Below are 27,375 nucleotides of genomic sequence, written 5' to 3' on the forward strand. Positions count from 1 at the left end.
CCCACCCCGACACAAGAGATGCTTATGTGCAGCAAAGAGTAAGCACCCTCACAAAACCCCCCATGCACCATCTGAACTCCTCCTACGTGTCACATGTTAGGCTTCTGTCCAATCAGAGACACAGGTCTGCTCTACAAACAAAGAAAAAACGCACACACTTGACCCCTGTGGTGATTATAGTGGACAGGGCCCGATGGTGGATTGCTTTGACGTTTGCTTGTTGTGATGTCAGCCTCTCTGTCCGTGGTTTACCTCGTGTCCCACATTTATCTCCATGGGGTCTTCCTTGGGGTTTTCACACGCCTCCATGACTTTCCTGGAAGGGGGTGGGGGAGTTAAGTAAAAAAGCAAACAGAAAAACCTTAATTTACAGTTTATTTATTATTTATTTATTTATTTATTTATTACTCCACATTACCGCCAAACGGACACCGGAGAGAAGTGCCGGTGATCCAGAACTCAGAGGAGTGTGCTGGCCGAGCCTAAGCCCAGTTACGTTCCCTCAAGATTTGCAAAATTAACCGGCTCGAGAGCAGCAAAAACACTATGAGTAGCAATAGCCTGCGTGGGGCAGTCTGCGCTATCTTGTACTGTATCACACTGCAACACATAATTTTTCGATTATATTTATTTTGTTGAGTAAAAATGACTGAAAAAAGGATTTTAATAACCTTTGGTTTGGGCCTTGGTGCCCTACATTCTGGCCGTGACGCTCCAATAAATGTGTTTTTATCAAAGACCAAAGTGGCCTTGCTCTAAAAATGACCAGGCATGTATTGTCTACAGATTTATCTTTGTATACGGTAAAAGCTGCTGTTGCAAATGTGGCATTAAGTGTTTTTAACACATTCACTGCCAGCCGTTTTTTTTTTACTGTAGGTAGGTTCTGCCAGAGGGTTTTTTTGAGGATTCTGGCTCATCTTTCAAGACCCGAGGATTCTTTTCTGCTAAGATTTTGTGAACACACAATATCTCAAAAGAACTAATAGAATGTGTGCTTTCTCTGTCTAAAAGAGTTAGTTTGTAGAGTTAGTAGTTATGTAAGCATTAGCAGTTGAATACAGCATGGTTTCAGCGTCTGAAAAATTATTCAGAGATAAACGGCTTTTTGTGAAATTCGATAGAACAGTCACTTTAACCATTCATTTTTGGCATCAGTAAGACGTCAGACATCTAAACAATAGTTTTGAACAGTAATTTCCTCCATAACAGCAGGAAACCCCCCTCTGCTTCCAACTCCTCCCTCCGTGGGCGTTCTTCTTGGCTGCAGCGGCCGTGTCACAAGCTTGTCACCAGTCTCACTGCTTTGCTGCTGCTGTGCCTGTCTGCGCGGCCGCTCTTTGAGGAAGTCTGGATGGACTCGCACGTTTCTTGGAGTTTTGGTTGAGAGCTTTGATGAAGCTTTTGCGATTCTGGTCATATTTATGCTGCGTGTTTCAAAGTGTGTTCCACCCGTAATCTATTATGCAAATTTGCAATCCCGCACTGCCAGCAATCAGCGCGAAAACGAAAGCGTTTTCGCCAATCCATTTTCATGAGAATGGCTTCGAGGAAGCCATTCTCATGAAAATGCTTGCCTTCCTCTAGTCAGGAGAGCACTGTCGCCACTTAGTGGGTCGGTGGAATGGGTTGTAAACGTTCGGTGGTTCCAATAATTATATAAGAGATGTAAAAGGGTTAGATGCACATCCCACGGTCAAAAAAAAAAAATCATTTTTTTGACGGAGTAATACGTCATTGGCAGTGAACCGTTGGATTTTTTTTGACGGAGTAATACGTCGTTGGCAGTGAACGTGTTAAAGATGACCTAGGCTAATAAAAGTTTGGTCCTACCTGGCCATGTCCTTGGTCTCCTCCTGAGAGCTCTCCAGTTCCAGAACCTTCTCCAACAGGATGATTCCTCCTTCCTTTATCAGCAAGGGACAATACTTGCCCGCTGGGGACACAACAGCAGAAGAATGATCCGGGTTTATTACTGCAGATATTACAATTACAATTTAAGCATTTACAATAACTGCAGCGGCCATAATGGACACCTTTGCATTATTATGGATCCCACTGCATTTGTGGGCAGAACATGCCTGCTGACTGCTGACTGCTCAGCACCGCCTCAGAGGATACAAGTGCTGAAAACAATAATGCTCTGCCAAAGTCAAATGTGGTTAAAACACTAAATACTCACGGTAAACTGATACGAGGTTGAACAGGGCCCATGTAGCCCAGTGCTGACTGACAGGGGAGATGCCCTGGGGCAACAGGCGGAGAATCGGCTCGAATGACCTGAGGAGAGAGACTCCAGTGAAACATTCAAACAGCTTCCCAGGCTAACATCATACAGCAGGTACACTATGGCCACTAGGTCTCGACGGAGTCTATCTGAATGTAGCCTTACATGGTCAATGCTAGGAGCTAGCATGTACAGCAATGCTAACTGCATGCGGTCACCCTCACTGTGCCATGCTAGACTGAATTAACCAAGCCAGAATGTGGCATAAAGTCCCTCTCCGTATCCCATAATCCTTTGCGAGCCACGTGTGACTGTGGCTCTGATGGCCCAAACCTGCAATTGTGAATTATGTCCACTAGATTTGGCTACTAGTCCACAGTAGTCGCGACAATCCAGCAATTATTAGATTATTAGTTCACTGTGCGCACTGTGATTAAACACAACACCAAGTTTAGTCATTGCTGTATGAATTTCTTCTGGTGGAAATTGTTATTTATGTTGGTTTTCTGTATTACTCACATTTTTTGATAGCAACCTTCTACCTATTTAAAATTGACAGTCAGATGTAATTGGCTGATTTGGTCATCATCACCTGTAGTTGATGTTGCGGCGAGAGGTGACGTCCCAGCTTTGGATGGCGTCCCACATCTTGTCCATCACAGTGTCTCTGAGCGGGTCCTCCATGGACCAAACCTCTGGCCCGTCAAACATGATGTGGGACAGGACCCCGCAGGCGTTGTAGGAGACCTCGATCCCATCCGCCTTACTATCCAGCAGGTTACTACAACAGTGAGGGGGGGACATTACTAGCCAGCAGGTTACTACAACAGTGAGGGGGGGACATTACTATCCAGCAGGTTACTATAACAGTGAGGGGGGGAGACATTACTATCCAGCAGGTTACTACAACAGTGAGGGGGGGAACATTACTATCCAGCAGGTTACTACAACAGTGAGGGGGGGGGAAGACATTACTATCCAGCAGGTTACTATAACAGTGAGGGGGGAACATTACTATCCAGCAGGTTACTACAACAGTGAGAGGGGGGGGGACATTACTATCCAGCAGGTTAGTACAACAGTGAGGGGGGGAACATTACTATCCAGCAGGTTACTACAACAGTGAGGGGGGGGGACATTACTATCCAGTAGGGCTGTGAATCTTCACTGGCCTCCCGATTCGATTCGATTACGATTCATCTGTCAACGATTCGATTCGATTCGATTAAACGATGCATCACGATGCATCGCGATGCATCTTAAATCGATGCATCACTTTTTCCGCAATACATGATTTATTTTTTCTCACTTTCTTTTTTCTCACTGTGTGGCTACTTTTAAAATAAAAGTGCATTTGGAATTGCATTGTATTATGATCCATAATTAAAATAAACAACTGCATGTACTTACATTCTATTTCATTTGATTATAATTTTTTTTTTTTTTGTTAATCGATGCAGAATCGTGCACGTCCGCATCGCGATGCATCGTATAATCGATTATTTTTGACACCCCTACTATCCAGCAGGTTACTACAACAGTGAGGGGGGAACATTACTATCCAGCAGGTTACTACAACAGTGAGGGGGGGAACATTACTATCCAGCAGGTTACTACAACAGTGAGGGGGGGAACATTACTATCCAGCAGGTTACTACAACAGTGAGGGGGGGAACATTACTATCCAGCAGGTTACTATAACAGTGAGGGGGGGAACATTACTATCCAGCAGGTTACTATAACAGTGAGGGGGGGAACATTACTATCCAGCAGGTTACTATAACAGTGAGGGGGGGAATATTACTATCCAGCAGGTTACTATAACAGTGAGGGGGGGAACATTACTATCCAGCAGGTTACTATAACAGTGAGGGGGGGAATATTACTATCCAGCAGGTTACTACAACAGTGAGGGGGGGAACATTACTATCCAGCAGGTTACTATAACAGTGAGGGGGGGAACATTACTATCCAGCAGGTTACTATAACAGTGAGGGGGGGGACATTACTATCCAGCAGGTTACTACAACAGTGAGGGGGGGAACATTACTATCCAGCAGGTTACTATAACAGTGAGGGGGGGACATTACTATCCAGCAGGTTACTATAACAGTGAGGGGGGGAACATTACTATCCAGCAGGTTACTATAACAGTGAGGGGGGGAACATTACTATCCAGCAGGTTACTACAACAGTGAGGGGGGGAACATTACTATCCAGCAGGTTACTATAACAGTGAGGGGGGGAACATTACTATCCAGCAGGTTACTATAACAGTGAGGGGGGGAACATTACTATCCAGCAGGTTACTACAACAGTGAGGGGGGGAACATTACTATCCAGCAGGTTACTATAACAGTGAGGGGGGGACATTACTATCCAGCAGGTTACTACAACAGTGAGGGGGGGAACATTACTATCCAGCAGGTTACTACAACAGTGAGGGGGGGAACATTACTATCCAGCAGGTTACTACAACAGTGAGGGGGGGAACATTACTATCCAGCAGGTTACTACAACAGTGAGGGGGGGAACATTACTATCCAGCAGGTTACTACAACAGTGAGGGGGGGAACATTACTATCCAGCAGGTTACTATAACAGTGAGGGGGGGAACATTACTATCCAGCAGGTTACTACAACAGTGAGGGGGGGAACATTACTATCCAGCAGGTTACTATAACAGTGAGGGGGGGACATTACTATCCAGCAGGTTACTATAACAGTGAGGGGGGGAACATTACTATCCAGCAGGTTACTACAACAGTGAGGGGGGGGGGGAACATTACTATCCAGCAGGTTACTACAACAGTGAGGGGGGGAACATTACTATCCAGCAGGTTACTACAACAGTGAGGGGGGGAACATTACTATCCAGCAGGTTACTACAACAGTGAGGGGGGGAACATTAGCCATTGAGATTTTTTTAACCCCGTTTTCTCCTCAAATGTACTTGTCCAATGCACTCTGCTGTCCCGGTCATTGCTCCGCCCCCCTCTGCCGATGTGGGGAGAGTTGTAGACGAGCACATGCTTCCTCCGATACATGTGCAGTCACCAGACACTTCTTTTCACCTGACAGCGAGGAGTTTGACCGGCAGGACGTAGCACGTGGGAGAATCTCGCTATTGCCCCCAGTTTCCCTCCTCCCGAACAGGCGTCCTGACCGACCAGAGGCGGCGCTGGTGCAGCGACCAAGACACATAATTTATTTGTCCGCAGACACGGCCCGACCAAGACGGAGGCGACACGGGGGCTCGAACCTGCGACCCTCGTGTTGGTACGCAGGGAATCTACCGCTGCACTACCCGGACACCCAGGTCTTTGTTATTTATGTTGTGAAATAATAAAACACTGCAAGTTCACTCTGCAGGACCTGAGTCTGCTATTTATCATTCTTTAGTTTAGTTTTGTGTAGTTTTGTACTTTCACTACTCTGCACGACTCAAATGGCCAGCCGTCTTTTCTCCAGTGTGTTTTACACAGTAAGTAACAGTAAGTTGAGTGCCGTATATCCTGATATTTAATGCTGTATATCCTGATATTTAATGCCATAAATCCTGATATTTTGGTGGGTCAGTAATATACATTTTTGGATATCGTCCAAGCCTAATTATAAGAATCATCACACTTATAACCCTTCATTAATTTGACCATTTCTATAAGGTCATTAGTAAAGTAAGCATGTATATTACTGCATATCAGTATGCAGTAAGAGAAAAAAAATACACTCAAACTCCATGGGGGAGCTGAGCCTTGTCGTTAAAAAGCTATTAGACCAGGGTCGCCAACTTTGGCTACCTGGCTGGAGTCAGATTTTGATGCATCAAACTACAAAGCGAGGCATCTCTGTCTGACCTTGTGTCATATCGTCATATCTTGACAACCATTCATCTGATCTCCGTCACACCTGGTGGGTGTATTGCTGCGGAACCAAGGACGTGCAACGACTAATCAACTAATCGCTTGAACTGGCAACTATTGAGTAAGACAATCCTTGGTTGAGCACAGCCCTAAATAGGGCTTTTGGATATTGTCTCACTTTGAAAAATAAACAAGCTCAAAGTCGGCCTTTGGAGTAAAGTTGTAATTTATCTGCAGGCGAACAGCATTCAGACCGTGTCTCTAAACAGCAGCTCTGTTCCATGGCAGCCTGGAAAACACTGCTCTCACCTGAACACAGAGATGAACTGCTCTCACCTGAACACAGAGATGAACTGGGGGGTGAGCAGCTGGGGCCGCAGACCTTTGACCTCGGCAACATTACCCAGAAGCCCCAGCATGTTCCGGTGGAGCTCCTGCTTGTCTGGAAACTCCTACAGAGACAGATGGTGCTGGTCAGGGCTGAGCCGAGTACCCCGATGAAACTATGCCAAGGTACTCAGAAGGCTGCTTTTTTAAACAAGTAACATTATTCAAGAATATTTAACATTCAATTGTCAACACATTGGCGTAACGCCGCAATTAGAAATGACAGAAATCCACAGAGTGCAATGCATGTTAAAAAATAGTGTTTTCAGTTTTGTCAAGAGATGGAGCTGGCACCAAATGTGACCGCCTCCGAATTCTCTATGCAGGAAAACCCTGCACATTAAAGGAACACTCTGCCCATTTTCAACCAGCTTTGTATCATTAGAACATCAGTAGTATATAGTATATCAGAAAACTGTAAACGGTTTTGAAGTCTGTCATTTAATTTGACAGTTATTGAGTGTTAAAGTGTGGACCAGTGACATCACTGGTCCACACTAACTCAAATTAATAACTCATTAACTCAAATCAACTCAATAACTGTCAAACTATGCATAATTCATCTAGTTTGACAGTTATTGAGAGTTGATTTGAGTTAATGAGTTATTAATTTGAGTTAGTGTGGACCAGTGATGTCACTGGTCCACACTTTAACACTCAATAACTGTCAAATTAAATGACAGACTTCAAAACAGTTTAGTTTTCTGATATACTACTGATGTTCTAATGATACAAAGCTGGTTGAAAATGGGCGGAGTGTTCCTTTAAGGTAAAATGCTTATAAAAATAGTTTTACTCTGTCAAACCAAGCAATTCAGCTATATTAGAAACAGGAGAGACCATAGAAATTTCACAAAAACTTTTTTTTAAATATCCGCTATTATTATTATTATTAGTTTTTTATGTTATAGGGTCTCTGCTGATTCTAAATATAATATATTAATCGCTTGGTTTGACCAAGTAAAACTATTTTTTATAAGCATTTTCCAAAATGTCTATGGAAAAATAAATGGCGGATGAAATCCCCTGGTTCGTGTGCCTAAGACTTTGGCTCCCTATAGTCAAAAGAAATCATATTCCACCTGCTACTAATGATGACCTGTGTACTGACCTGTAGACAGTCCTCCACCTGTTACTAATGAGGACCTGTGTACTGACCTGTAGACAGTCCTCCACCTGCTACTAATGATGACCTGTGTACTGACCTGTAGACAGTCCTCCACCTGCTACTAATGAGGACCTGTGTACTGACCTGTAGACAGTCCTCCACCTGCTACTAATGATGACCTGTGTACTGACCTGTAGACAGTCCTCCACCTGCTACTAATGAGGACCTGTGTACTGACCTGTAGACAGTCCTCCACCTGCTACTAATGAGGACCTGTGTACTGACCTGTAGACAGTCCTCCACCTGCTACTAATGATGACCTGTGTACTGACCTGTAGACAGTCCTCCACCTGCTACTAATGATGACTTGTGTACTGACCTGTAGACAGTCCTCCACCTGCTACTAATGAGGACCTGTGTACTGACCTGTAGACAGTCCTCCACCTGCTACTAATGAGGACCTGTGTACTGACCTGTAGACAGTCCTCCACCTGCTACTAATGATGACCTGTGTACTGACCTGTAGACAGTCCTCCACCTGCTACTAATGAGGACCTGTGTACTGACCTGTAGACAGTCCTCCACCTGCTACTAATGAGGACCTGTGTACTGACCTGTAGACAGTCCTCCACCTGCTACTAATGAGGACCTGTGTACTGACCTGTAGACAGTCCTCCACCTGCTACTAATGAGGACCTGTGTACTGACCTGTAGACAGTCCTCCACCTGCTACTAATGAGGACCTGTGTACTGACCTGTAGACAGTCCTCCACCTGCTACTAATGATGACCTGTGTACTGACCTGTAGACAGTCCACCTGCTACTAATGATGACTTGTGTACTGACCTGTAGACAGTCCTCCACCTGCTACTAATGAGGACCTGTGTACTGACCTGTAGACAGTCCTCCACCTGCTACTAATGAGGACCTGTGTACTGACCTGTAGACAGTCCTCCACCTGCTACTAATGATGACCTGTGTACTGACCTGTAGACAGTCCTCCACCTGCTACTAATGAGGACCTGTGTACTGACCTGTAGACAGTCCTCCACCTGCTACTAATGAGGACCTGTGTACTGACCTGTAGACAGTCCTCCACCTGCTACTAATGAGGACCTGTGTACTGACCTGTAGACAGTCCTCCACCTGCTACTAATGAGGACCTGTGTACTGACCTGTAGACAGTCCAGAAACAGAGTCATGCCTCGACAGTTGAGGAACATCTGGCAGTTGTCGGGCGTCTCGTCAGTGATGTTCCACAGGGCGCTCCAGGAGAACTCCATCACCTGGTCGCACTGCATGGAGATGCACATTTACACTCAACACAATAACACAATGCATATTTACACAACACAATAACACACTGCACAGAAATGCACAATTACACTCAACAGAAGAACGGATGCCTTGGGCCATTCAATAATTTTTTTTTTTTTTTTACTTTATTTAACCAGGTCAGTCCTGTTGAGATACAAAGACCTCTTTTTCAAGTTAAGGGAAGCCTGGCCAAGAAAGCAGCATAAAAGTCGATTACCAGCATAAAACTCAGACTCACCATTCTGTCCTGAAGCTTCTTCTGAATCAAATTCAACATCGTCTGAAAAAAATAAGAGAAAGAATCACATGCAAACCTCAGACACAATCAGAATCAGAATCAGAATCACTTTTATTGCCACAGTATGCAAGTTACATACGAGGAATTTGTCTTAGTGTCTGTCTGTATGCAGCGTAGCGGTCACATCAATATACAGGGATAAGAAGTAGGAAGATAACTAACGGCAATCGCAAGGTTGCAAGTGCAATCAAATCGAGTCAACATATACAATATGTACATGAGTGGTGAAATGTTCTGTGGATGATAAATATGAATTTACGTTGGATTTACATGAGATTTACAGACTGAGTTAAATATACGTTAAATAGGCAGTGGATTTACATGAATTTACAGTCAGAGTTAGATAAGAGTTTACATTGAATGTACATTAAATTTACAGGCTAAGTTAAATAGGCATTAATTTGCAGGGAATTTACATCAATTTACCAGTCCCAGTTAGACAGGCATTAAATTAGATACAGTATGAGTTCCAGCTTTATTGGGGGGGGGGGTTCAGTTTAGTTTAGGAGGAGGTAATGAGTTTGTGTGTTTGTGGGGGGGGGGGTTGTTGGTGAGGCCCTTGGCGGAAGGGGTTTCCGGGCCTTGTTGGTGAGGCTGATGGCGGTTGGGAAGAAGCTGGTCTTGTGGCGGGTGGTTCTGGTCTCTGACATAGCAGATATGTCAGCGTGTGTCTGATCAGTCATCTGACAGATGACAGAGACAGAGAGAGTCTCTGACGTGACAGTCTCTGTCTCTGACTCTCACGTCAGAGACAGAGACGTCTCTGACTCTCACGTCAGAGACAGAGACTGATGACTCACGTGAGAGACACGCGAGTCATCTCACGTCATCAGACAGAGACCAGTGTCACAGCGTGACAAAGCAGTCACGCTCTTGGCATAGCAAACAGATGAATGAATGAATGACTATTATTAACTAATGAATGACCTTGACGAAGCCCATCTTGCCCACAGCCTCCTTGTGCTGGTTGTCCACCTGGCAGACCAGGGCATTGCAGAGGTGCACGGCGATCCTCTGGATGGACTCGTCCTGCCGGGCCGGCTCCAGGATCTGCAGCAGCAGCAGGTTGACCCGGCTGTACTGGAACTCCAGCTCCTCTGGAATACTGAAGTTACACAGCGTCAGGCAGCAGTTCCTCTGGACCTAGAAGGGGCAAGAGCACAAATGGGGCCATATGAAATCTGTTTTACGTTCCCCCCCAAATTCCATCTGATTTTTTCAAAATGACGGTTAAAGGGATAGTTCTGTTTGTTTGAAGTTGGGTCCTATGAGGTACTCTCATACAGTCAGTGCACTGGGTAAAGCACTCTGGACACATCGTGCACCGAGATAGGAGAACTGCACTCCAGCTGCAACAGGCACAGAGAGCTGTCTGCTGAGTGTGAAGGGGGCCATGAGCAAAAACGTAAAAAAACAACAGAGAGAATACATAAAGTGCTTCCATACTGCTCACCTGGCATAATGCAAGTCTCCACAAGCCCTGGGATGCTAAGTTGACTTGAAAATATGTAATTTACACCCTGTTTTTAGCTAAAATCGTCACTATAGCAAGGTTGTACCCTATTGTGTGTGTAATTTCAGCTGCTAGCTCCAGTGACGATTTCAGCTAAAAACAGGGTGTACATGACATCTTTTCAAGTCAACTTGGCATCTCAGGGCTTGTGGAGACTTGGATTATGCCAGGTGAGCAGTATGGAAGCATTTTATGTATTTTTTCTGTTGTTTTTTACGTTTTTGCTCATGGCCCCAGCAGACAGCTCTCTGTGCCTGTTGCAGCTGGAGTGCAGTTCTCCTATCTTGGTGCACGATGTGTCCAGAGTGCTTTACCCAGTGCACTGACTGTATGAGAGTACCTCATAGGACCCAACTTCAAACAAACAGAACTATCCCTTTAAGGATCGATTTTTTTTTTTATGACTTGTCTCTCTCCGACTGCCAGCCTTCAACAACGAGACAAAGACAAAGAGAAACATAGCCTAGATCAAATGTCTAAAAGCTGTTAGTCCTTTAATAATTTGCATATTATACGTGTCCGACGTCGGACGGGTACTTTCCTAATAATGTTACCGTCTATGTATTATTTGTGTTACATCATTGGGGAATTATAGGCGAATGTGAAAATAGCTCTACTGCAATGTGTCATGTCTGATACACGCTATGTCTCTATGTAAAGCAGAAACAGGGAAACTAACAAATGAGGGAAAATGTGTTGCATTTTGAATCATTTGTGCCTGGTGTATTCCTATGATCTCCTAAATGTCTTTTTATTCTGTTGTCCACACACTTGTGGCAGTCACTGATTTAGTCTCATTCGGTTGTAGGGATTTTAAATGCTCATCATTTTCAAAATGTTAGTATTTCTGCAGTCCTGCTGCATTTCCACCAGGCGGGCCTATTGGGACGCTCCGTGTTAAATTTAAGACTTTAAGACCTTTTTAAGACCATTATGAATGCAATTTAGGACCTATTTCAGGTCTGAAGTTAATGCAACTTTAATACCTGGCAAAATCATATTTAAGACATATTATATAATTGCAGTCCAAGACATTTTAAGGCCTAAAAAATCCAGCCAGATGATTGGATTTTAGACTTTTTAAGACTGCGGAAACCCTGTGTAAGATGGGGTGAGGCCGTGGGTTAAGAGGAAACCCTGTGTAAGATGGGGTGAGGCCGTGGGTTAAACCCTGTGTAAGATGGGGTGAGGCCGTGGGTTAAACCCTGTGTAAGATGGGGTGAGGCCGTGGGTTAAACCCTGTGTAAGATGGGGTGAGGCCGTGGGTTAAACCCTGTGTAAGATGGGGTGAGGCCCTGGGTGAAGACTTACAGTGACCTCCTGGTACTGCTCCATCCCGTTCAGCACCACCTGGATGACCTCTCTCCTCAGACGCACGCTCTGGTCACTGCGGTACTCCGTGTTGGTCAGGTAGAACAGGGCGGCGCTGCCCGTCACCTGGATGCTCTTATCGTATTTGTGGCACTTCAGAGCTGCGATCACAAGCTGAGAGAGGGACAGAGGGGTTACAGGATGGAGACGAGGATTAGAATGAAGAAGAACTACAGTCGTACTATTGTCGCCAAGAAACTCATTCTGCAGGAATGGAATTCCCCCTCTCCTCCTTCTTTTCAGCCGTGGTTGGCGGACATGATCTCCGTTATTCACCTTATTCTTTGCCCATACAAGGACGCTTCTGCATCACGTAATTTTGTAATCGTCTTTCCGGTTTTAGACACGGAAGTAGATGACGCCTACCGTAGTCATCTTTAGACTTGCCAAAAAGCTGTTTTCAAGCAAAAAACAACCAAACTGTTTTAAGTTTTAATATTTTTCGGGTGAGAACGTAACATACCGGTATGTGACCAGTTTATCAGAATAACGCCTATTTGGAAACCCTACTGTAGGCTACTGGCAGTGAGAAAACACTGTCGACGTGCTTTTGTAACCAACGTTAAATGCCGACCGGGTACAGCCATCGGCTCCTCGCAGCAGTAACACTATGAACATGTCACTGAAGTTGGCCGCAGTGTGTCGCTCAATTCTGAATGTTGCCAAACTTCATTCATTATTATAGTGACATTTTGTTTTGAAATTGGCCGCCAACTAGCGCCGAACCGGAAGAACAAATACAATTGCGTGTAACGCGGAAGAGAGAAAAAGTGGGCGTGGTGAATAAGGTGAATACGAATGGAGAGACCCAGGTGTGTCAGCTGTGTGTGTGTGTGTGTGTGTGTGTGTGTGTGTGTGTGTGTGTGTGTGTGTGTGTAGGGGTGTTGTCTACGTGCTACGCAGGTATACGCAGTATACACACTGCGAAATGACTCAGATTTGCGTATGCGCACTGGGAAATGCGCTATGATAAGTATCATTTTCAATTTCCATTCATAAAATTCACCCTGTGCGCTCTGCTCTGTGTGTTACCCTACGTTCACACACAGCACCCAAGCCTTGCCTTTACCCACGCTTTTAAATAGGCGTCCTTTTTAGTCAATGAGGCTGTGTACACAGGGCGCCTCAACGTGAACCTTCCGTGTACCCACGCCTCGCCTGAGCTGCGCCGATTTTTACGTGAGTTCTATTTTCAAGCCGACTAGGCGCGTGAAGGCAGACTTTTTCTGTCAAGCCAGGAAAGAAAAATGCGACAATATCCGTGGGAAATGGCAAAGTCAACTGAATTTCAAAATAAAATGGTGTTACAGCGTTGAGCAGAGAGAGAGAGAGAGAGAGAGAGAGATTGACGGGTGGCTATCACGTGGGGCTTTCTCCCCGTCGGCAAACAAATCTTCAGGAGACAGAATAGCGACCGAAGAAGCAAGATGAAGCTGATGGCTGAAGCTATTCTGTAAATTTGGGGAGGAACAACAACAAAAAATGGGTCGAATCTCCGCCCACTTCCGGCCGAAACCACGCCCCCCGACCAGGGGGGGGGGGGGGGGGGGGGTGTCAGAGTAACAGTATACCCTCTGAAAAAAGGTAGACTATACCACTGTGTGTGTGTCTGTCTGTCTCCTACCTGTAGGGCCCTCAGCAGCTGGCTGCAGTGTTGTATCCTGGCGATGTCAAACAGCTGGTTGATGGCTCTGTGAGCCAGCTCGGGTCTAAACTCTGTGTACGCCTCGATGGCGTTCAGGACCTGCTCCTCATTCTTGGAGCCAGTCACCTGGACAAACATGCAACACATAAATAGATCTTACAGCATGTCTCAAAGGGCTTTGACCACGAGAGACTAAACACAGGTAGGTAGACTCCCACAAGCAAGCTACGGCAACGTTGAACACAAAATTACAACCTAGCCAATGTTTCCCACACACAGACGTTGGCGGGCCGCCCAGGTATATTATATGTGTAAAAAAAAAAATTGATTAGCTGAAATTCTAACATTAAACAGTAGTAGATGGAGAATGCTAACGCCATTAGCAACATATTCCGAGAGGTATAGTAACAAATAAAAGCACAGATTTGGCTGGTCGATTCTAACTTGTTGGATTATTATTAATTTAGTTTATTCATCCAAAAACGTCCGCCAAAGTTACAGTGACTCACTGGTGCCTCTTGAGGTAGAAGCGGGAACAGGAAAGTAGATCATCTGAAACACTGTACATAGCTGTCTTTGACATAAGGTCAAAACTGTTGTTTCTCAAGACCCTATTGACAATGTTAGTTCATTTTGAACATTTTAAACTTAAATTCTAGCCAAAGCTTACACATTACACAATAAGGGGGGGGGGGGGGGGATGATATCGTGGGAAATACCACAATATTCAATGTTCTCGACAATGACCTTATATGGTCATGGTTTTACCTTATATGCGGGGATGTGTGTCACATTACAGAGGGTGGTGTCATATAAACCCAGGAACTGTAGGGGCCTCTTCAGCTCCTGGAAAGGATAGATGCTGCTCTTGCAGGGCTCAATGCTGCAAGAGAAAAACATGTGGCTCATTACATTAACCTATCATAGCTCATCTTTTACTCAATTTTTTACTTGATATTATTCTCTTTAACTTACACTAGTGGACCTGTGGGGACCCCCCTTTGAGTTAAGCCACCCCTGACTGGAACATGACATCATCACTGATGACATCATCACTGAACTTATAGCCTCAGCCAGGAAGGATGACATCAGTGATGACATCATCACTGATGACATCATCGCTGATGACATCACAGCATTAGGTAATTAGGGCAATTACCTTAATTTAAAAAATCTGCATCTGTCAGGTGACCCTGGTGCTCTTTACACTACCTGAAAGTTTCAGCCTGATCGGACGTAAAACAGCATAGCTGTGGCCGGTCAAAATTCTGCTCACTTTTTCCCAGAGAGAGAGCTTTTGGGTGCAGCCATTAAACGGAAGTTTGAGCTTTGAGGTGAGTTTCATTCTTCGTCGGCTAGCAGGGTCGCAAGGTGTTATGGGATATCCTACCCCACCTAAGGAACCATCGCATGCTCCCTCGAAAATTTGGACAGAAATAGGTACCTAGAAAGGTTGCAAATAATGTATCCTACCTGTTTCAGACAACCTAAAACATAAAAATTACAACTTCCTACCTAGAAATGCTACCTATTAGGTTCTATTCCTTGCATTTCATACACAGCCCTAGTGTTTTTCTGAATCCAGTGTAGAATGTGTGGTTGGTTGCTCACCTGGGACGGCCCATAGCGTCTTCAAAGTGTGGCACTGTGCAGTTGTCCAGCATCATGTGCCCTGAGATGTCGAGTGACAGCAGATTGAGCAGACTCTGCACGATGGCCGTGAGGATCTTCCTGCTCATCTTGAACTTGGAGGTGCGTCTGCTCTCCCGGGAGATATCCAGATGCCTGGAGATGATGACAAGGCGGTGAATTGACAGTGTGAAACAGCCCAGAGAATAGGGATGTTATAAACGTGTAACCGTTAACTAGGGCTGCACGATTAATCGTCTTTTCATCGTCATCGCGATATTGCTGTCATCAGCAGACCGAGTGACGTTATAGGCTACCTCGCGTACGGCATCCGAGCCAGCTTCTTCTGATAAGATTGATTGCAGCCTCATCAGGCTATTTATCATTATTTTATTCTTTTTAGGCAGTTATATGTGTAAGGGATAATGGATAGTGAGCCGGTGATTACTGGCGAAATAATGACCGACAGGTGATATTGAGCCCGACGCGCAGCGGAGGGCTTAATCATTCACCTGAAGGTCATTATTTCCAGTAATCACCGGCTCACTATCCATTATCCCGCTTAGAACACGGCCTACAACTAAATCATTCAATAATCTGACAAAAATAATTATTCAAATAGATTTTTTAATAGCGTTTTCAACGACAAAGCGGTTTCATTCATAATTGGCACACAAGACACCACAGCTGCAACTGGTTGGCCTAATTAGTAGTGTCTTGCTGACAAAATGCTCTTATCAACTGATTAATCCAGGTGTGGCAGAGCAGCGGTCGGTTGTCGAGAAATAATGACCGGTGAATCTTGTTGATTGACCAATCAGAATCGAGTATTCAAGAGAGCCGTGTTCTAAGGCCCAATCCCAATTCTTTTCTTAACCCTCAATCTTAACCCTCAAGCTCAACCCTCAATCTTAGTAGCCCTCAAAACTACAGTAAGTGTTAAGGGCTATCTTGCGACTTTAAAATGGGACAGCCCTTAAAGGCAGATACGTCTTCAGACTGTGGGGGGCAGCAGTATGCCAAAGCTCCATCCAGTCTGTCAATTCAAAAGGAGACGAAAAAAGCATCCTTACAAATATTTCCTTGATAATATAGATGTAGAAATTACGATAACCATTGTATTATCTTAGTTTAAATGTCATTTTATGGATTTCCGTTTTGGAGCCTAACACATTTGTTGTTGCTAACTATCGATAGTCAGTAGCCGTGCTGGTCAAGCCATATTATTATTATTATATTATAACATTGTTAACGTTGTTACGAAATGCCATAATTCTCGGTGGTAATGTCGTTGTTGAGTTGTTTTTATCAAGATACAGCCTACGTGTAATGCAACGCACCACAAAACAAGTGGGGGCTAGAATGACCCCCCACTCGTTAGCAACAACAATGTTGTTAGGATTCCAAAACGGAAATCCATAAAGTGACATTAAACTAAGCTAATACAATGGTTATCGTAATTTTTACATCGCTATTAACAAGGAAATACTTAACTTTGTAGGGCTCCTTTTTTCCTCCTTCGCCGCCATCTTCCATCTGAATGGATCTAGCTGATGACACGCAAGGGATTCTGGGATCGCACTCACCGCCAAGTGTGGTCGTGGAAAATCTCAAAACTGAGGGCCGTAGACCCCTCAAACTCGACCCTTAACTTAACAAAGTGAGAATCGGGACAGCAGTAGCACTTCGCGGGAGTGCGCATTTTTGAGACTGAGGGTTAAGATTGAGGGTTAAGATAGGAATTGGGATTGGGCCTAAGTCTCCATATACCCTAGGCAGAGGTTGTGAGGGTTTTCTTTTCTTTTTAGCAAATCACCGGCGCCAAATTACCACTTGTTAATGATGACACATATCAGCCCGACTCTTGCGTTGAGGGGCGCGGTCTTTGATTGACAGGTGATATCTAGCATGTTTGGGACATGGAAATGTCGGTTATGGATCTTGTGGATACAGAGCAAGTGCAATGACAGCAATCCGTTCAGATTTTGGGGATTTCAAACAATGTATCATTTTTGCATTTGGTGCGAACCGAGGAAGCGGACTAAAGTGGACTATCAGGTCTGATAGTATTGTACCCTTAAGTTACAATTTGTGATGGAAGTGATGTCAGTCGGACAGGTGTGAGTGTGTGTGTGTGTGTGTGCGTGTGCGTGTGCGTGTGCGTGTGTTGTTGAATGCATTTGCAATTGCTCAACTGTGATGTCACCCGAGATTTGGGTATGGATTTGGGTCTGGATCGAGACAACAAGGAAGCGGGTGTGTGACGTGATGTCACCCAACTGGAAATGATGTCACGCAATTGCCCAACTGTGATGTCATCAGGCAGTTGTGATGTTATCAGTGATGTCACTCGAGCAATTGTCTTCTTTGTTATAGTTAATAAAATTGCTAAGTGGTGTCTGTATGTCTGCACTGCTTACCTGGGACCACCTGGGAGTGATTTTTTTAAATGTATAACTAATGTTAGCAGAAGTTTTTGAAATTGGTGCCGTATTCACCAAGATCGCTTCATCTATAGTAATGTCATGATGGAATAATCTGATCGTGTCAGTGTTAAAAACAAGACAACAAAACAACCGTTTAGTGCAGGAGGGGCATGTGGGCAACGTGGCTGCCAACTGAAGCGATCTTGGCCAATAATACGGCACCAATTTAAAACATTTCTGTTCACATGACTAGGTTATAGATAAACAAAATATGAAAATAGGATCCAGGTTGAAAGATACCAAAATTGTCCTTTAAGAGGCGCAAGCACAAGAATGAACATCTCCGTGCGACCTCCTTACCTGAGGTTGCCCAGCTCCACCACAGTACTGACCAGCTCCTCGGACAGCTCCACGTTGTAGAGCACCAGAGAGGACAGTCTGTCTTTCCACTGGCTCAGAAAAGAGGTTCTTAGCAGCTGCACGCCCGACAGATCCAGGGAGGTGAGGGCCTGCAGGGGCTTCAGCAGCGTCTCCGCGTCCATCTGCTCGGGCAGCCCCCCCAGGTTGAGCAGCCGCAGGCGGCTGAAGCCCTGAAAGTTGAAGTCCCTCTCCAGCGCCTGCCGGGAGGCGGGGCTCTCCTCTTCGTCTTCCTCGTTGTCTTCGTTGCAAGCGAGCGGAGCGCCTCCCGTCCTGTAGAAGATCTGTTTGCTGCCGAACAGGCAGAGAGAGACCAAGGTCTCTTTGAAGCAGGTGAGTGTCTTCAGGCTGCGTGCCGTCAGGTTGTTGCAGTAGGTGAGGTGGAGCTCGATCAGGTCCTGGGCCAATGGTCAGAGTGAATGGTTACTGCACAGCCCTGACTATATCACTTTGAGATTGTGACACACCAAAAAAATCTCAAAACTGGCCAAAGTATGGATGAGTGGATTATGCTTGAACAGCTGGTGCACAGAGCATTGACATAAACCAGAGGTCATGCAGGCCTAATCTATTCCCGGCCTATAGAGAGGCAAAGTGAACGTCACTTCCTGCTTCAGCACTGTACCAGAGAATTTCTTCCGCAATTTATTTTCCCATAGACATTTCGTAAAATGCTTATAAACTTACTTACTTGGTCAAACCAAACGGCTCAGCTGTATTTACAATGGGGAGAGAGACCATAGAACATTTCACTCGGACCAAAACTTAAAAAAAAACATTGAAAAAACATTTTCTTTAAAGCAGCTACGAGCAACTTTTTCGATTGTTATTAAACAGTATAAATTTAATATCAACGCATCACATCTTACCTCTAATAGTCGACGAGACCAAAGCCGTGTGTATCTGAGATTGCTCCCTTAGGTGATTATTAAGTCTATAGTCTGTCTAAACTCGCGCCAACAGGGGGCTCTCTAGAGCGACCGGACCGGGTAACCCGGAAGTGAAACGCGGAAGTGAAACCAGGAAGTGAAACGCAGCTGCCTTCCTACGCCGTTTGCGCTGCCTAGCAACATAACATAAACAATGTGAACGCCACGCATACTCTCGGGAACATCTCTCGTTATATTCTAACAGGTTTTTTGGAAGTTATTTTGTGGTTATGGCCGAAGTGGCTGCTGCAAACCGTTTCATTTCACTTCCTGATCTGCCCTGGCTACAGACACACTAACACTGGCCGATTCACTCGGGGTTCAAGCGAGACTACTCTGCCTTGGTCTCGTCGACTATTAGAGGTAAGATGTGATGCATTGATATTAAATGTATACTGTTTAATAACAATCTAAAAAGTTGCTCGTAGCTGCTTTAAACCCTTTTTTTTTTTTACGTTTTGGTCCGAGTGAAATGTTATGTGATGATCTCTCCTGTTTCTAAATATATCTGTACCGTTCTGGTTTGAAGCAAGCAGCAATAGGTATGTGCACGCATTGGTGCAATGTAACAAATAAAGAGAAGATTTGTCCGTCCTGTACCTTTAACTAATTACCGTAAGTGGCAATAGCTGGTAACAAAACACCAAATGCCCCCCCCCCCCCCCCCCCAGTTCCAAGGTGTTGATGATTCCCTTGCATTACTATGGTGTCAGATATCCCACCACTAAACAGAAGGAATATAAAGGCTTTGTAAATCTCAATACAAAATACCATATTTAAAGGATGGCTTTACCGTAATCAACCCACTTTGTATCGTATATCATCTCGGTAATATAAGCACATGGGCCGTGTTTTACCTTCTCTCTCGGTTTACCTCATGGAGAAAAATGCTCCTGCTGCTGCCTGCAGAAACTCCGCCCCCACCAGCTGCAAGTCATTAAGGCTCGTTAAGGCTCTCCATGCCATTCTCTGTGGATGTGCGCATACTTACAAAATAAAAATAAACAATAACAGCCGCCCTCTGAGCCGATTCTGCCTCTCCAGCAGAACTTCCGCAGCTCCGTTGTGACGCGTTGTGATGTAAAACGTGTCGCACTTTGCCAGAGGAGGAAATGGGAGATCTCCGTGAGGAAAACGGAGAGAGAAGGTAAACACTGCCCATGTGCTTACAGTATATTACCCAGATTATTAATGATACAAAGTGGGTTGATTACCGCTAATTAAAGCCATCCTTTAACATATTAGTGTTTCATCACTTACAACTTAAGATGTCTTGGGGATTGAACCTTGACCTTTGACAACTGACATGTCTTCCAGGTCTACTCTGGATACCAAAAGTTGTAATTTGGGACAACTACTTGTTGAAATGCACAATCTGAGTCACAGAATGAAACCCTATTAGTCGGATCTACTTTCCTTGTTTGTGGATGTGTTAGAAGCCAAAGGAGTTGTTGCCTGACTATGCAGGTAGTCGATTTAACCTCAATTCATGGTCAGATGTCAAAGCCCTCGCCGTATGCAGCGTAGCGTTACGCCGTGGCCGGCGACGTGTACAGCACCAGTATAATGTAGATGGGAGATAACAGGAGAGAGTGAACGCTATGACCAAGTATATTATAATGTAGATGGGAGATAACAGGAGAGAGTGAAAGCTATGATCAAGTAGGGCTGTGCAATTAATCGAATTTTAATCACAATTACAATTTTGGCTTCCCACAATTATGAAAACAAGATAATCGAGATAAAACAATTATTTTGTATATATTATTTATTTTAGTTAGCCTATTTATTTATACAAAAAATGTCCTTCATTTTCATGTGTTTCTTTGTTTTTCAGTTCAATAAATGCATGATGTTGACAAAGTAATTTAGCCAAAAAATTGGTAATCTCGTTAAATAATCGTGATCTCAATGTCAATCAAAATAATCGTGATTATGATTTTTGCCATAATAGAGCAGCCCTATGACCAAGTATATTATAATGTAGATGGGAGATAACAGGAGAGAGTGAACGCTATGACCAAGTATACTATAATGTAGATGGGAGATAACAGTTATGACCAATTATATTATAATGTAGATGGGAGATAACAGGAGAGAGTGAAAGCTATGACCATATATGCAGTACATTCCCTCCTTGGGTTAACTTCTAGTCATTGAAATCATAGTGAAATCCGACAAATTACTCGTTTCGCTGGGGACTCCACTGGGGCCCCTTCATCAAGCTGACGTTCGAGTATATAGGTCTAGCTGCTGCCGATGACATCATCTCACCTGTTTTCTGATGGCTTCCAGATCCTTGTCACGCACAAAGTCCTCTCTCAGCTGCACCCGGGTCAGTCTGGTGCTTCGGGGGTCTGAGAAGAGCTGGAAGAAGCTCTCTTGTGGTTCAAAGTTACTGTCTGTGTGGACCAACTCCATATACCTGTTCAGAAGAAATCTGTATTGCTGTTCATTGTAAAGGGCATAGAAATCAGGTGCAATAGAGTAGCGCAGGGATAACGTATTTTTGTAGGCCACCATAGAAGTCACGCACTTCCGGTTCCCTTGTCAAGAAGTCAATGTGATTTTTGTATGGGGAGTTTGGTTAAATACCTGAAATAAGGTCTGTGGTTAACAAACATTTCTGAAACGGCGAACAGCAAGATAATCTTCACAAATGAGGACCACTTTTATGGCTTTTAAGACTTTTTCTTTTCTTTTCTGTTCTTAAACAGTGGTCCTCATTTGTGAAGATGCTCTTGCTGAACACGAAGTTTGCAGTTTCGTAAACTGTTGTTAGCCACAGAGCTTAGTTCAGGCCTTTAACCAAAATTCCCACAGAAAAAACCCATTGACTTTCAGATGAGGGAACTGGAAGTGCTTGATGAAATAGGTCGAGCCCGCACAGCGCACACTGTCTGGAAGTGCTCACATCCGGTACTCTATTCCTAAATTACAGGCAATTGATATAACAAGAAACTCGGATGAAGGATTAAACAGGATTTAACTGCCGTTGGCAGTTGTTGGATACTGTTTGATTGGTGTGCCATGGGCTAAACACTGACAAACAAGGGTTGAACATGTGGAATCTAACCAAACATCTCCAATCAAGGACAGACAGCCAGGGCACACCAAACAAACATCTGTGTTTGTTTGTGAATGTTTGATTGGTGTGCCACGGGCTTTAAGTGGATCACATACGTGTTGACCAGCTTGTCGCAGATCTCGCTGGGCAGGAAGATGTCCGAGCGCAGGCACAGCTTGCTCCTGGGGCCCTGGTAGCACATGGTCTGCCTCAGGTTCCTCAGACAGAAGGCTGTGGCCAGAGTCATCAGGCTGTCCGGGTCGTCTCCTGCTTTGGCTGCCATGTCGGCCTCTCCTTCTCTGGCTCAGATCCACAAGCAGGGCAGGGCGGGCACCTTAGCATTGACAAACTCACAGGTTAGCAGCTTCACATAAGGCTCAAGGACCCATTGTAGTCGTCTATATATGTCTAAAGGGCTTCTTTTCATAAGAAGCTGTTCTAGGCCAGTGGGTCTCAAACTTTTTGGGCTTCAGTACCCTTTCCCTGATTTCTGAATGCAAGTACCCCCTTTACCCGACTACAACATTTTGCTTAGAAAACGGCAAGATAAAAATATGATGATGCAATGAATGAATGATAACCCACCTTTTCAAGAATATAACATTACAAAATAGGAAATAGGGTGAAAGAGTTTGCAATTAGTGCCTCCTGAGCAGATTTATTTTAACGTTTTATTTCTTTTCGTGATTTATTCTTACATTTTCTCCTTTCTCTCAAGTACCCCCTGGCCCCTGTAGTACCTCCACGTCCCCCTAGGGCTACGCGTACCCCAGCTTGAGAACCACTGTTCTAGTGGAATAACAGCATACTCATCTACTTGAGTTGATGATTTCAAGAATACATTTGAGAACTGTGAATGAAAAAGTGGACAGGACACAATTAATTGTTTTTAATGAATGTTTCCATAAGTTTGTGGTCCACTGTCCAGCTCGCTTTCATTCAATTCATTGTTGTTCATGTTTTAAGTTAATGAGTAAGTTAATGATTTTATGTGAAACGTTTTGCATCAGGGGTGCTCATCTGAAAAAAGTTATAAACGTCAATGTGACATGCTCTGATTAATTCAATACAAAGAAATACTGAAGACTATGCTGAATATTTTCACTGGGAATGAAAGAAATGAAAAGCAGTTCAAGTTGGTGAAATAAGATACATTACATACACTGTGAAAATGAACAAATCTGCAAACCCTTACTATGCCACCCATTACCCAACAAAAGGGCTGTAAACGGAGCCTGGATGTTACAGTTTGGTGTTCAACACTGCAAACATCGCAGAATGAGCTGCATACAGTACTTTAGCTCAGTTAGCTGTCATATGGCTGGCTACTGTTAGCAACTTACGTTGGTAGCGTTTAACAACGTGTTCATACTTAATAACAGTGCTTTCACATTATTGTAGCAAATATATCTGTTCATTATTCTGAATCAGACCTGCAGAAAAGCTGAAGTTAGCAACGTCACTTATTAACGCTAGTTTGCAGGTTGACATGACTAATTTGGTAGCTATAGCCACAAAGAGCAGTCCATTCTGAGGGATACATGTTATTAACTTAGCAAGCTAGCTGCAGGAGCTAACGTTAGACTGTAGAATAAATTACTTTAACAACACTGTCGCTGGCTGCGTGTAAAGCGAAAGTTGCTGTTGACCTACTCACTCGCAACAACCTGGATAACGAAGCCCAACACTTGTTCTGCTAAGTTAGCGTTAGCTTTAACTGGCCGATAGAGGTCCATCCGTGCTGATCATCGTATAGAAATTAGCTTGCAGCTAACGATGACTTTCCCTGCTGATCAGGTTAGCTATCGGGGCTAGCTAGCAGCTGTCTGTGAACAGAGTGGTGTGTCTGTCAGGTCAGTACTGTACCTTAGCTTGAGCCCTGGCCTGGCTAGCTGTCTGTCTGTTGCTGTCTGTTGATTGACTGAGTTAGATCACAGCCTGTCTTCACTCATCTAGCCTGATGTCAACAAACACACTGACTCCTCCCCCTCTGCTACTGCTCCAAACCTCACTGCTCTACTCAGCTTCGTCCCGTTCGCGATAAAAATTTTTCCCCATGATGGCGAAGGCTAGGCGAAGGCATGACCCGCCCCTCTCTGCCTCTGATTGGCTGACTGCACTTGGCTACTCTCGCCTGCTTCCCAGGGGAGCCAGAAGTCATCTCAAGGGTGGCATGATGATATCCGCATGTCCGGCATTGGGCATAGCACTCCGTCGGGTTCCCGGCAGTGCACTCCCAAAGTTTGAAGTCGATCAGATGAACGGTTCTCAAGATAAACTGCCTTTTGTGTTGCCAGTAGGTGGCGCTATGACTATGCACGTGTCCAAAATTGGACACCGCATTCTCTCGGGTTCCCGGCAGCGCACACCCCATGTTTGAAGTCGATCGGATGAACGTTCTCGAGATAAAACACAGTTTGTTTTGCCAGTAGGTGGCGCTGTCCGAATTTCCAGTAATTTGCCACTGCACTCTGTCAGGTCCCCCTAAGCACACTCCCCCAGTTTGAAGGCGATTGGAGCAATGGTGTGCGAGTTATTGCCATTCAAAATCTACAACATTGCTGTAGCGCCCCTACTATGGGTCTTGCTGGACAGCGACATAGCTCTGAATTTTCATGCGTTTTGGACATTGAACGAAGGAGCTACATGCTACTTCCTGTGTCCACTATGTGGCAGTAGAGAAAACCCAATAATGGTATGTCATGTTGCTGTGTATGTCACGTGTAGAGCAGACCATGTAACTTTCATGTAAATCGGATGTTTGTCACATAAGGCTGTTTTCATGTTGCCACTTGCCAGTAGGTCCGTAGCCAGGGATTTCGGGCCCCATGAAAGGATATCACATTGGGCCCATGGATGCCGCCGTCCAAAGGGCGGCGGCGGAAGATTTTGGCCAATTGGGGCCCCTGTCAGTCAAGGGCCCTTGGAATCGTCCACACTTCCCCCCCCCCTGGCTACGGCCCTGGGTGGCGCTATGACTATAACTCGATATTGGCATGTATATGTGTTCAGGCTGAGACCCTCATCAAACATGTGGAGTTTGTGCCAGTCAGATGTGACCCTGTACAGACGAGATACAAACAACTCGCTGTGACTAACTGAATGTTGGCATGTAATGTCTTCAGGCCGGGCTGCTCATCAAACATGGGAAGTTTGGTGCAGATGTACATCCGAGTTACAAATCACTTTTGGTGTTGCCAGTAGACGGCGCTACTATGAATATAACTGAATATTAGCATATCGGCATATCGGCTCTAAGTCCACCCTCTCCAAAACCAACAACCCCGGTGGGGACCCCACCGTCACCATCGACGACACCACTGTCTCCCCGGTCCCCATCCTCCCAGGCACACAACCTTGGCGTGACCCTTGACCGGGACCCACCCTTTCCCATGAGCCCCACATCTGTCAAATCCTCCTTCTACCACCTCCGCAATAATGCAAAGATCTTCATTTCCTCCTGTCTGGACTATTGTAATTCACTCCTTCACGGCATCGACACCACCCTCATCAACAGACCCCAACTGGTCCAGAACGCAGCCACCCAACTTCTCACACACAACAAATCCTGGCACCACATAATCTCTCACTGGAGCAATTTCAAAATCCTGGTCATCACTTACAAAGCCCTTCATCAACTGCCCCCCCCCCACCTTACCTCACAGACCTCCTCTCTCCCCCTACAGTACCAATCCTCCCGGTCCCTCAGATCCACCTCAGCTGACCTATCTTCTCCACCCCAAGATCAACCTCCGCAGTTTTGGGGACAGAGCCTTCTCTCGGGCAGCTTTGGATGAAAGGCCGATAAGATGAAAGCTGACACTTGCATCTGGCAGTCATGACAATTTTGATATATTGAAATAGGCTACAATTAAATTCTCACACATCCTATTAATAATAATACATTTAATTTATAGAACAGGAGAGACCATAGAACATACTTTTTGTGTGTGTGAAATGTTCTATGGTCTCTCCTGATTCTAAATATAGCTTAGGCAGTATGCATTTTACGAAATGGCATTGTAAAAATAAATGGCGGGGAAATCTCTTGGTGCGCATGCTGAAGAAGGAAGGACTTTGGCTCTACCCCCCACCCCATAAATAAGTAAATAAATAAATAAATAAATAAATAAATAAATAAATACATACATACATACATACATACATACATACATACATACATACATAAATAAATAAATAAATAAATAAATAAATAAAAGATCTACAAATTATGTCAGACACAGACAAGAATACAGCACCGTGTCGGGCACGGGCACAGAGGGTATCTGGGGGTTGTGGTGTGGAGTCGTGACTAGCCGCTTGGTGCAGAGGTCTCTTTAACGGCAGGACGCATAGTGGATTTCAGACTGAGGTCTCTTTAAAGGCAGGCAGGACAGGACGCATAGTGGATTTCCGATCCTCCGTGAAGCGGATCAGAGCGTCCAGCCCTATGGTCCAGCCTGCCTGCTGCATCCTCTGAGAGCTGACCAGGCTCCCTCTGCTCTGCAGGCAGGGACAGCAGCAGCTGAGCAGCCCTATGCACCAGGACCACAGCAACATGGACTTCAATGTGAAGAAACTCGCCTCTGATGCGGGGGTCTTCTTTACGCGCGCAGTGCAGGTGAGGCCGAACACCCCCGCCGCAGTCATTCACGTTATTGCTTGGTTGATTGATGCACGCTCGTCGCCGCATCCTACACGGGTTTAGAATAGCAGTGGGAGGCGGAGCTTGATTTTGTACAAAGCACAGATCGTCAGTAGTGTCTGTAGCCTAACTACAGGTTATTTAGTGAAGGAGAAAGCTTGTATCACCGTGCAGGCTGTGAGGAGCAGCCAGCCTGTAAGCCGATAAAGGCTTGCTAATCCTCCATCCATTATTGATGGCTGTTGTCTAGTGTAGCGCCCATGTGACTCCCCTCCCCTCCCCTCCCCTCCCCTCATTCTCCTCTCCCTCTCCTCTCCTCCCCTCTCTCCCCTCCCATCTCTCCTCCCCTCTCCCCCCTCCTATCCTCCTCTCTCCTATCCCCTCTCTCCTCTCCACTCTCTCCTCTACCCTCTCTCCTGCTCCCCTCTCCTCCCCCTCCTATCCTCCTCTCTCCTATCCCCTCTCTCCACTCCTCTCCTCTCTCCTCCCCCTCCTCTCCTCCTCCTATCCCCTCTCTCCTCTCCTCTCTCCTC

General features: G+C 45.1%; 2 protein-coding genes across 2 annotated transcripts in view; one reads left to right on the forward strand and one right to left on the reverse strand.

The window, feature by feature from the left end:
- Positions 1–184: 184 nt before the first annotated feature.
- zer1 (zyg-11 related, cell cycle regulator) lies at positions 185–24,147 on the reverse strand. Its single transcript, XM_083642433.1, has 16 exons — positions 24,064–24,147; positions 22,314–22,531; positions 21,405–21,555; positions 18,145–18,599; positions 15,341–15,514; positions 14,498–14,612; positions 13,709–13,855; positions 12,025–12,198; positions 10,128–10,343; positions 9,141–9,182; positions 8,761–8,880; positions 6,427–6,542; positions 2,820–3,008; positions 2,183–2,280; positions 1,834–1,936; positions 185–316 (listed from the first exon to the last, which is right to left on the reverse strand). The coding sequence occupies exons 2-16, from the start codon at positions 22,478–22,480 to the stop codon at positions 229–231; spliced, it is 2,355 nt and encodes a 784-aa protein (XP_083498559.1). The 5' UTR covers positions 22,481–22,531; positions 24,064–24,147; the 3' UTR covers positions 185–228.
- Positions 24,148–26,696: 2,549 nt separating this feature from the next.
- Positions 26,697–27,375, forward strand: part of LOC310781760 (endophilin-B2-like) — a 28,147-nt gene continuing 27,468 nt past the window's right edge. The window contains exon 1 of the mRNA XM_083642381.1: positions 26,697–26,818. Within this exon, the coding sequence (XP_083498507.1) occupies positions 26,735–26,818 (84 nt within the window). The 5' untranslated portion in view covers positions 26,697–26,734. The remainder of the gene's footprint in view (positions 26,819–27,375) is intronic.

Source organism: Poromitra crassiceps, assembly GCF_964638095.1.
Source record: "Poromitra crassiceps genome assembly, chromosome: 8".
Lineage (NCBI taxonomy): Eukaryota > Metazoa > Chordata > Actinopteri > Beryciformes > Melamphaidae > Poromitra > Poromitra crassiceps.

Excerpts from the sequence above, each read along its gene's own strand:
- zer1 (XM_083642433.1), bottom strand. The coding sequence starts at position 22,480 with ATGGCAGCCAAAGCAGGAGACGACCCGGACAGCCTGATGACTCTGGCC. Across the intron at positions 15,515-18,144 it reads GTGGAGCTGGGCAACCTCAG|GCATCTGGATATCTCCCGGG; the intron begins GTAAGGAGGTCG and ends CATCATCTCCAG. Across the intron at positions 9,183-10,127 it reads GCAAGATGGGCTTCGTCAAG|ACGATGTTGAATTTGATTCA; the intron begins GTCATTCATTAG and ends TATTTTTTTCAG.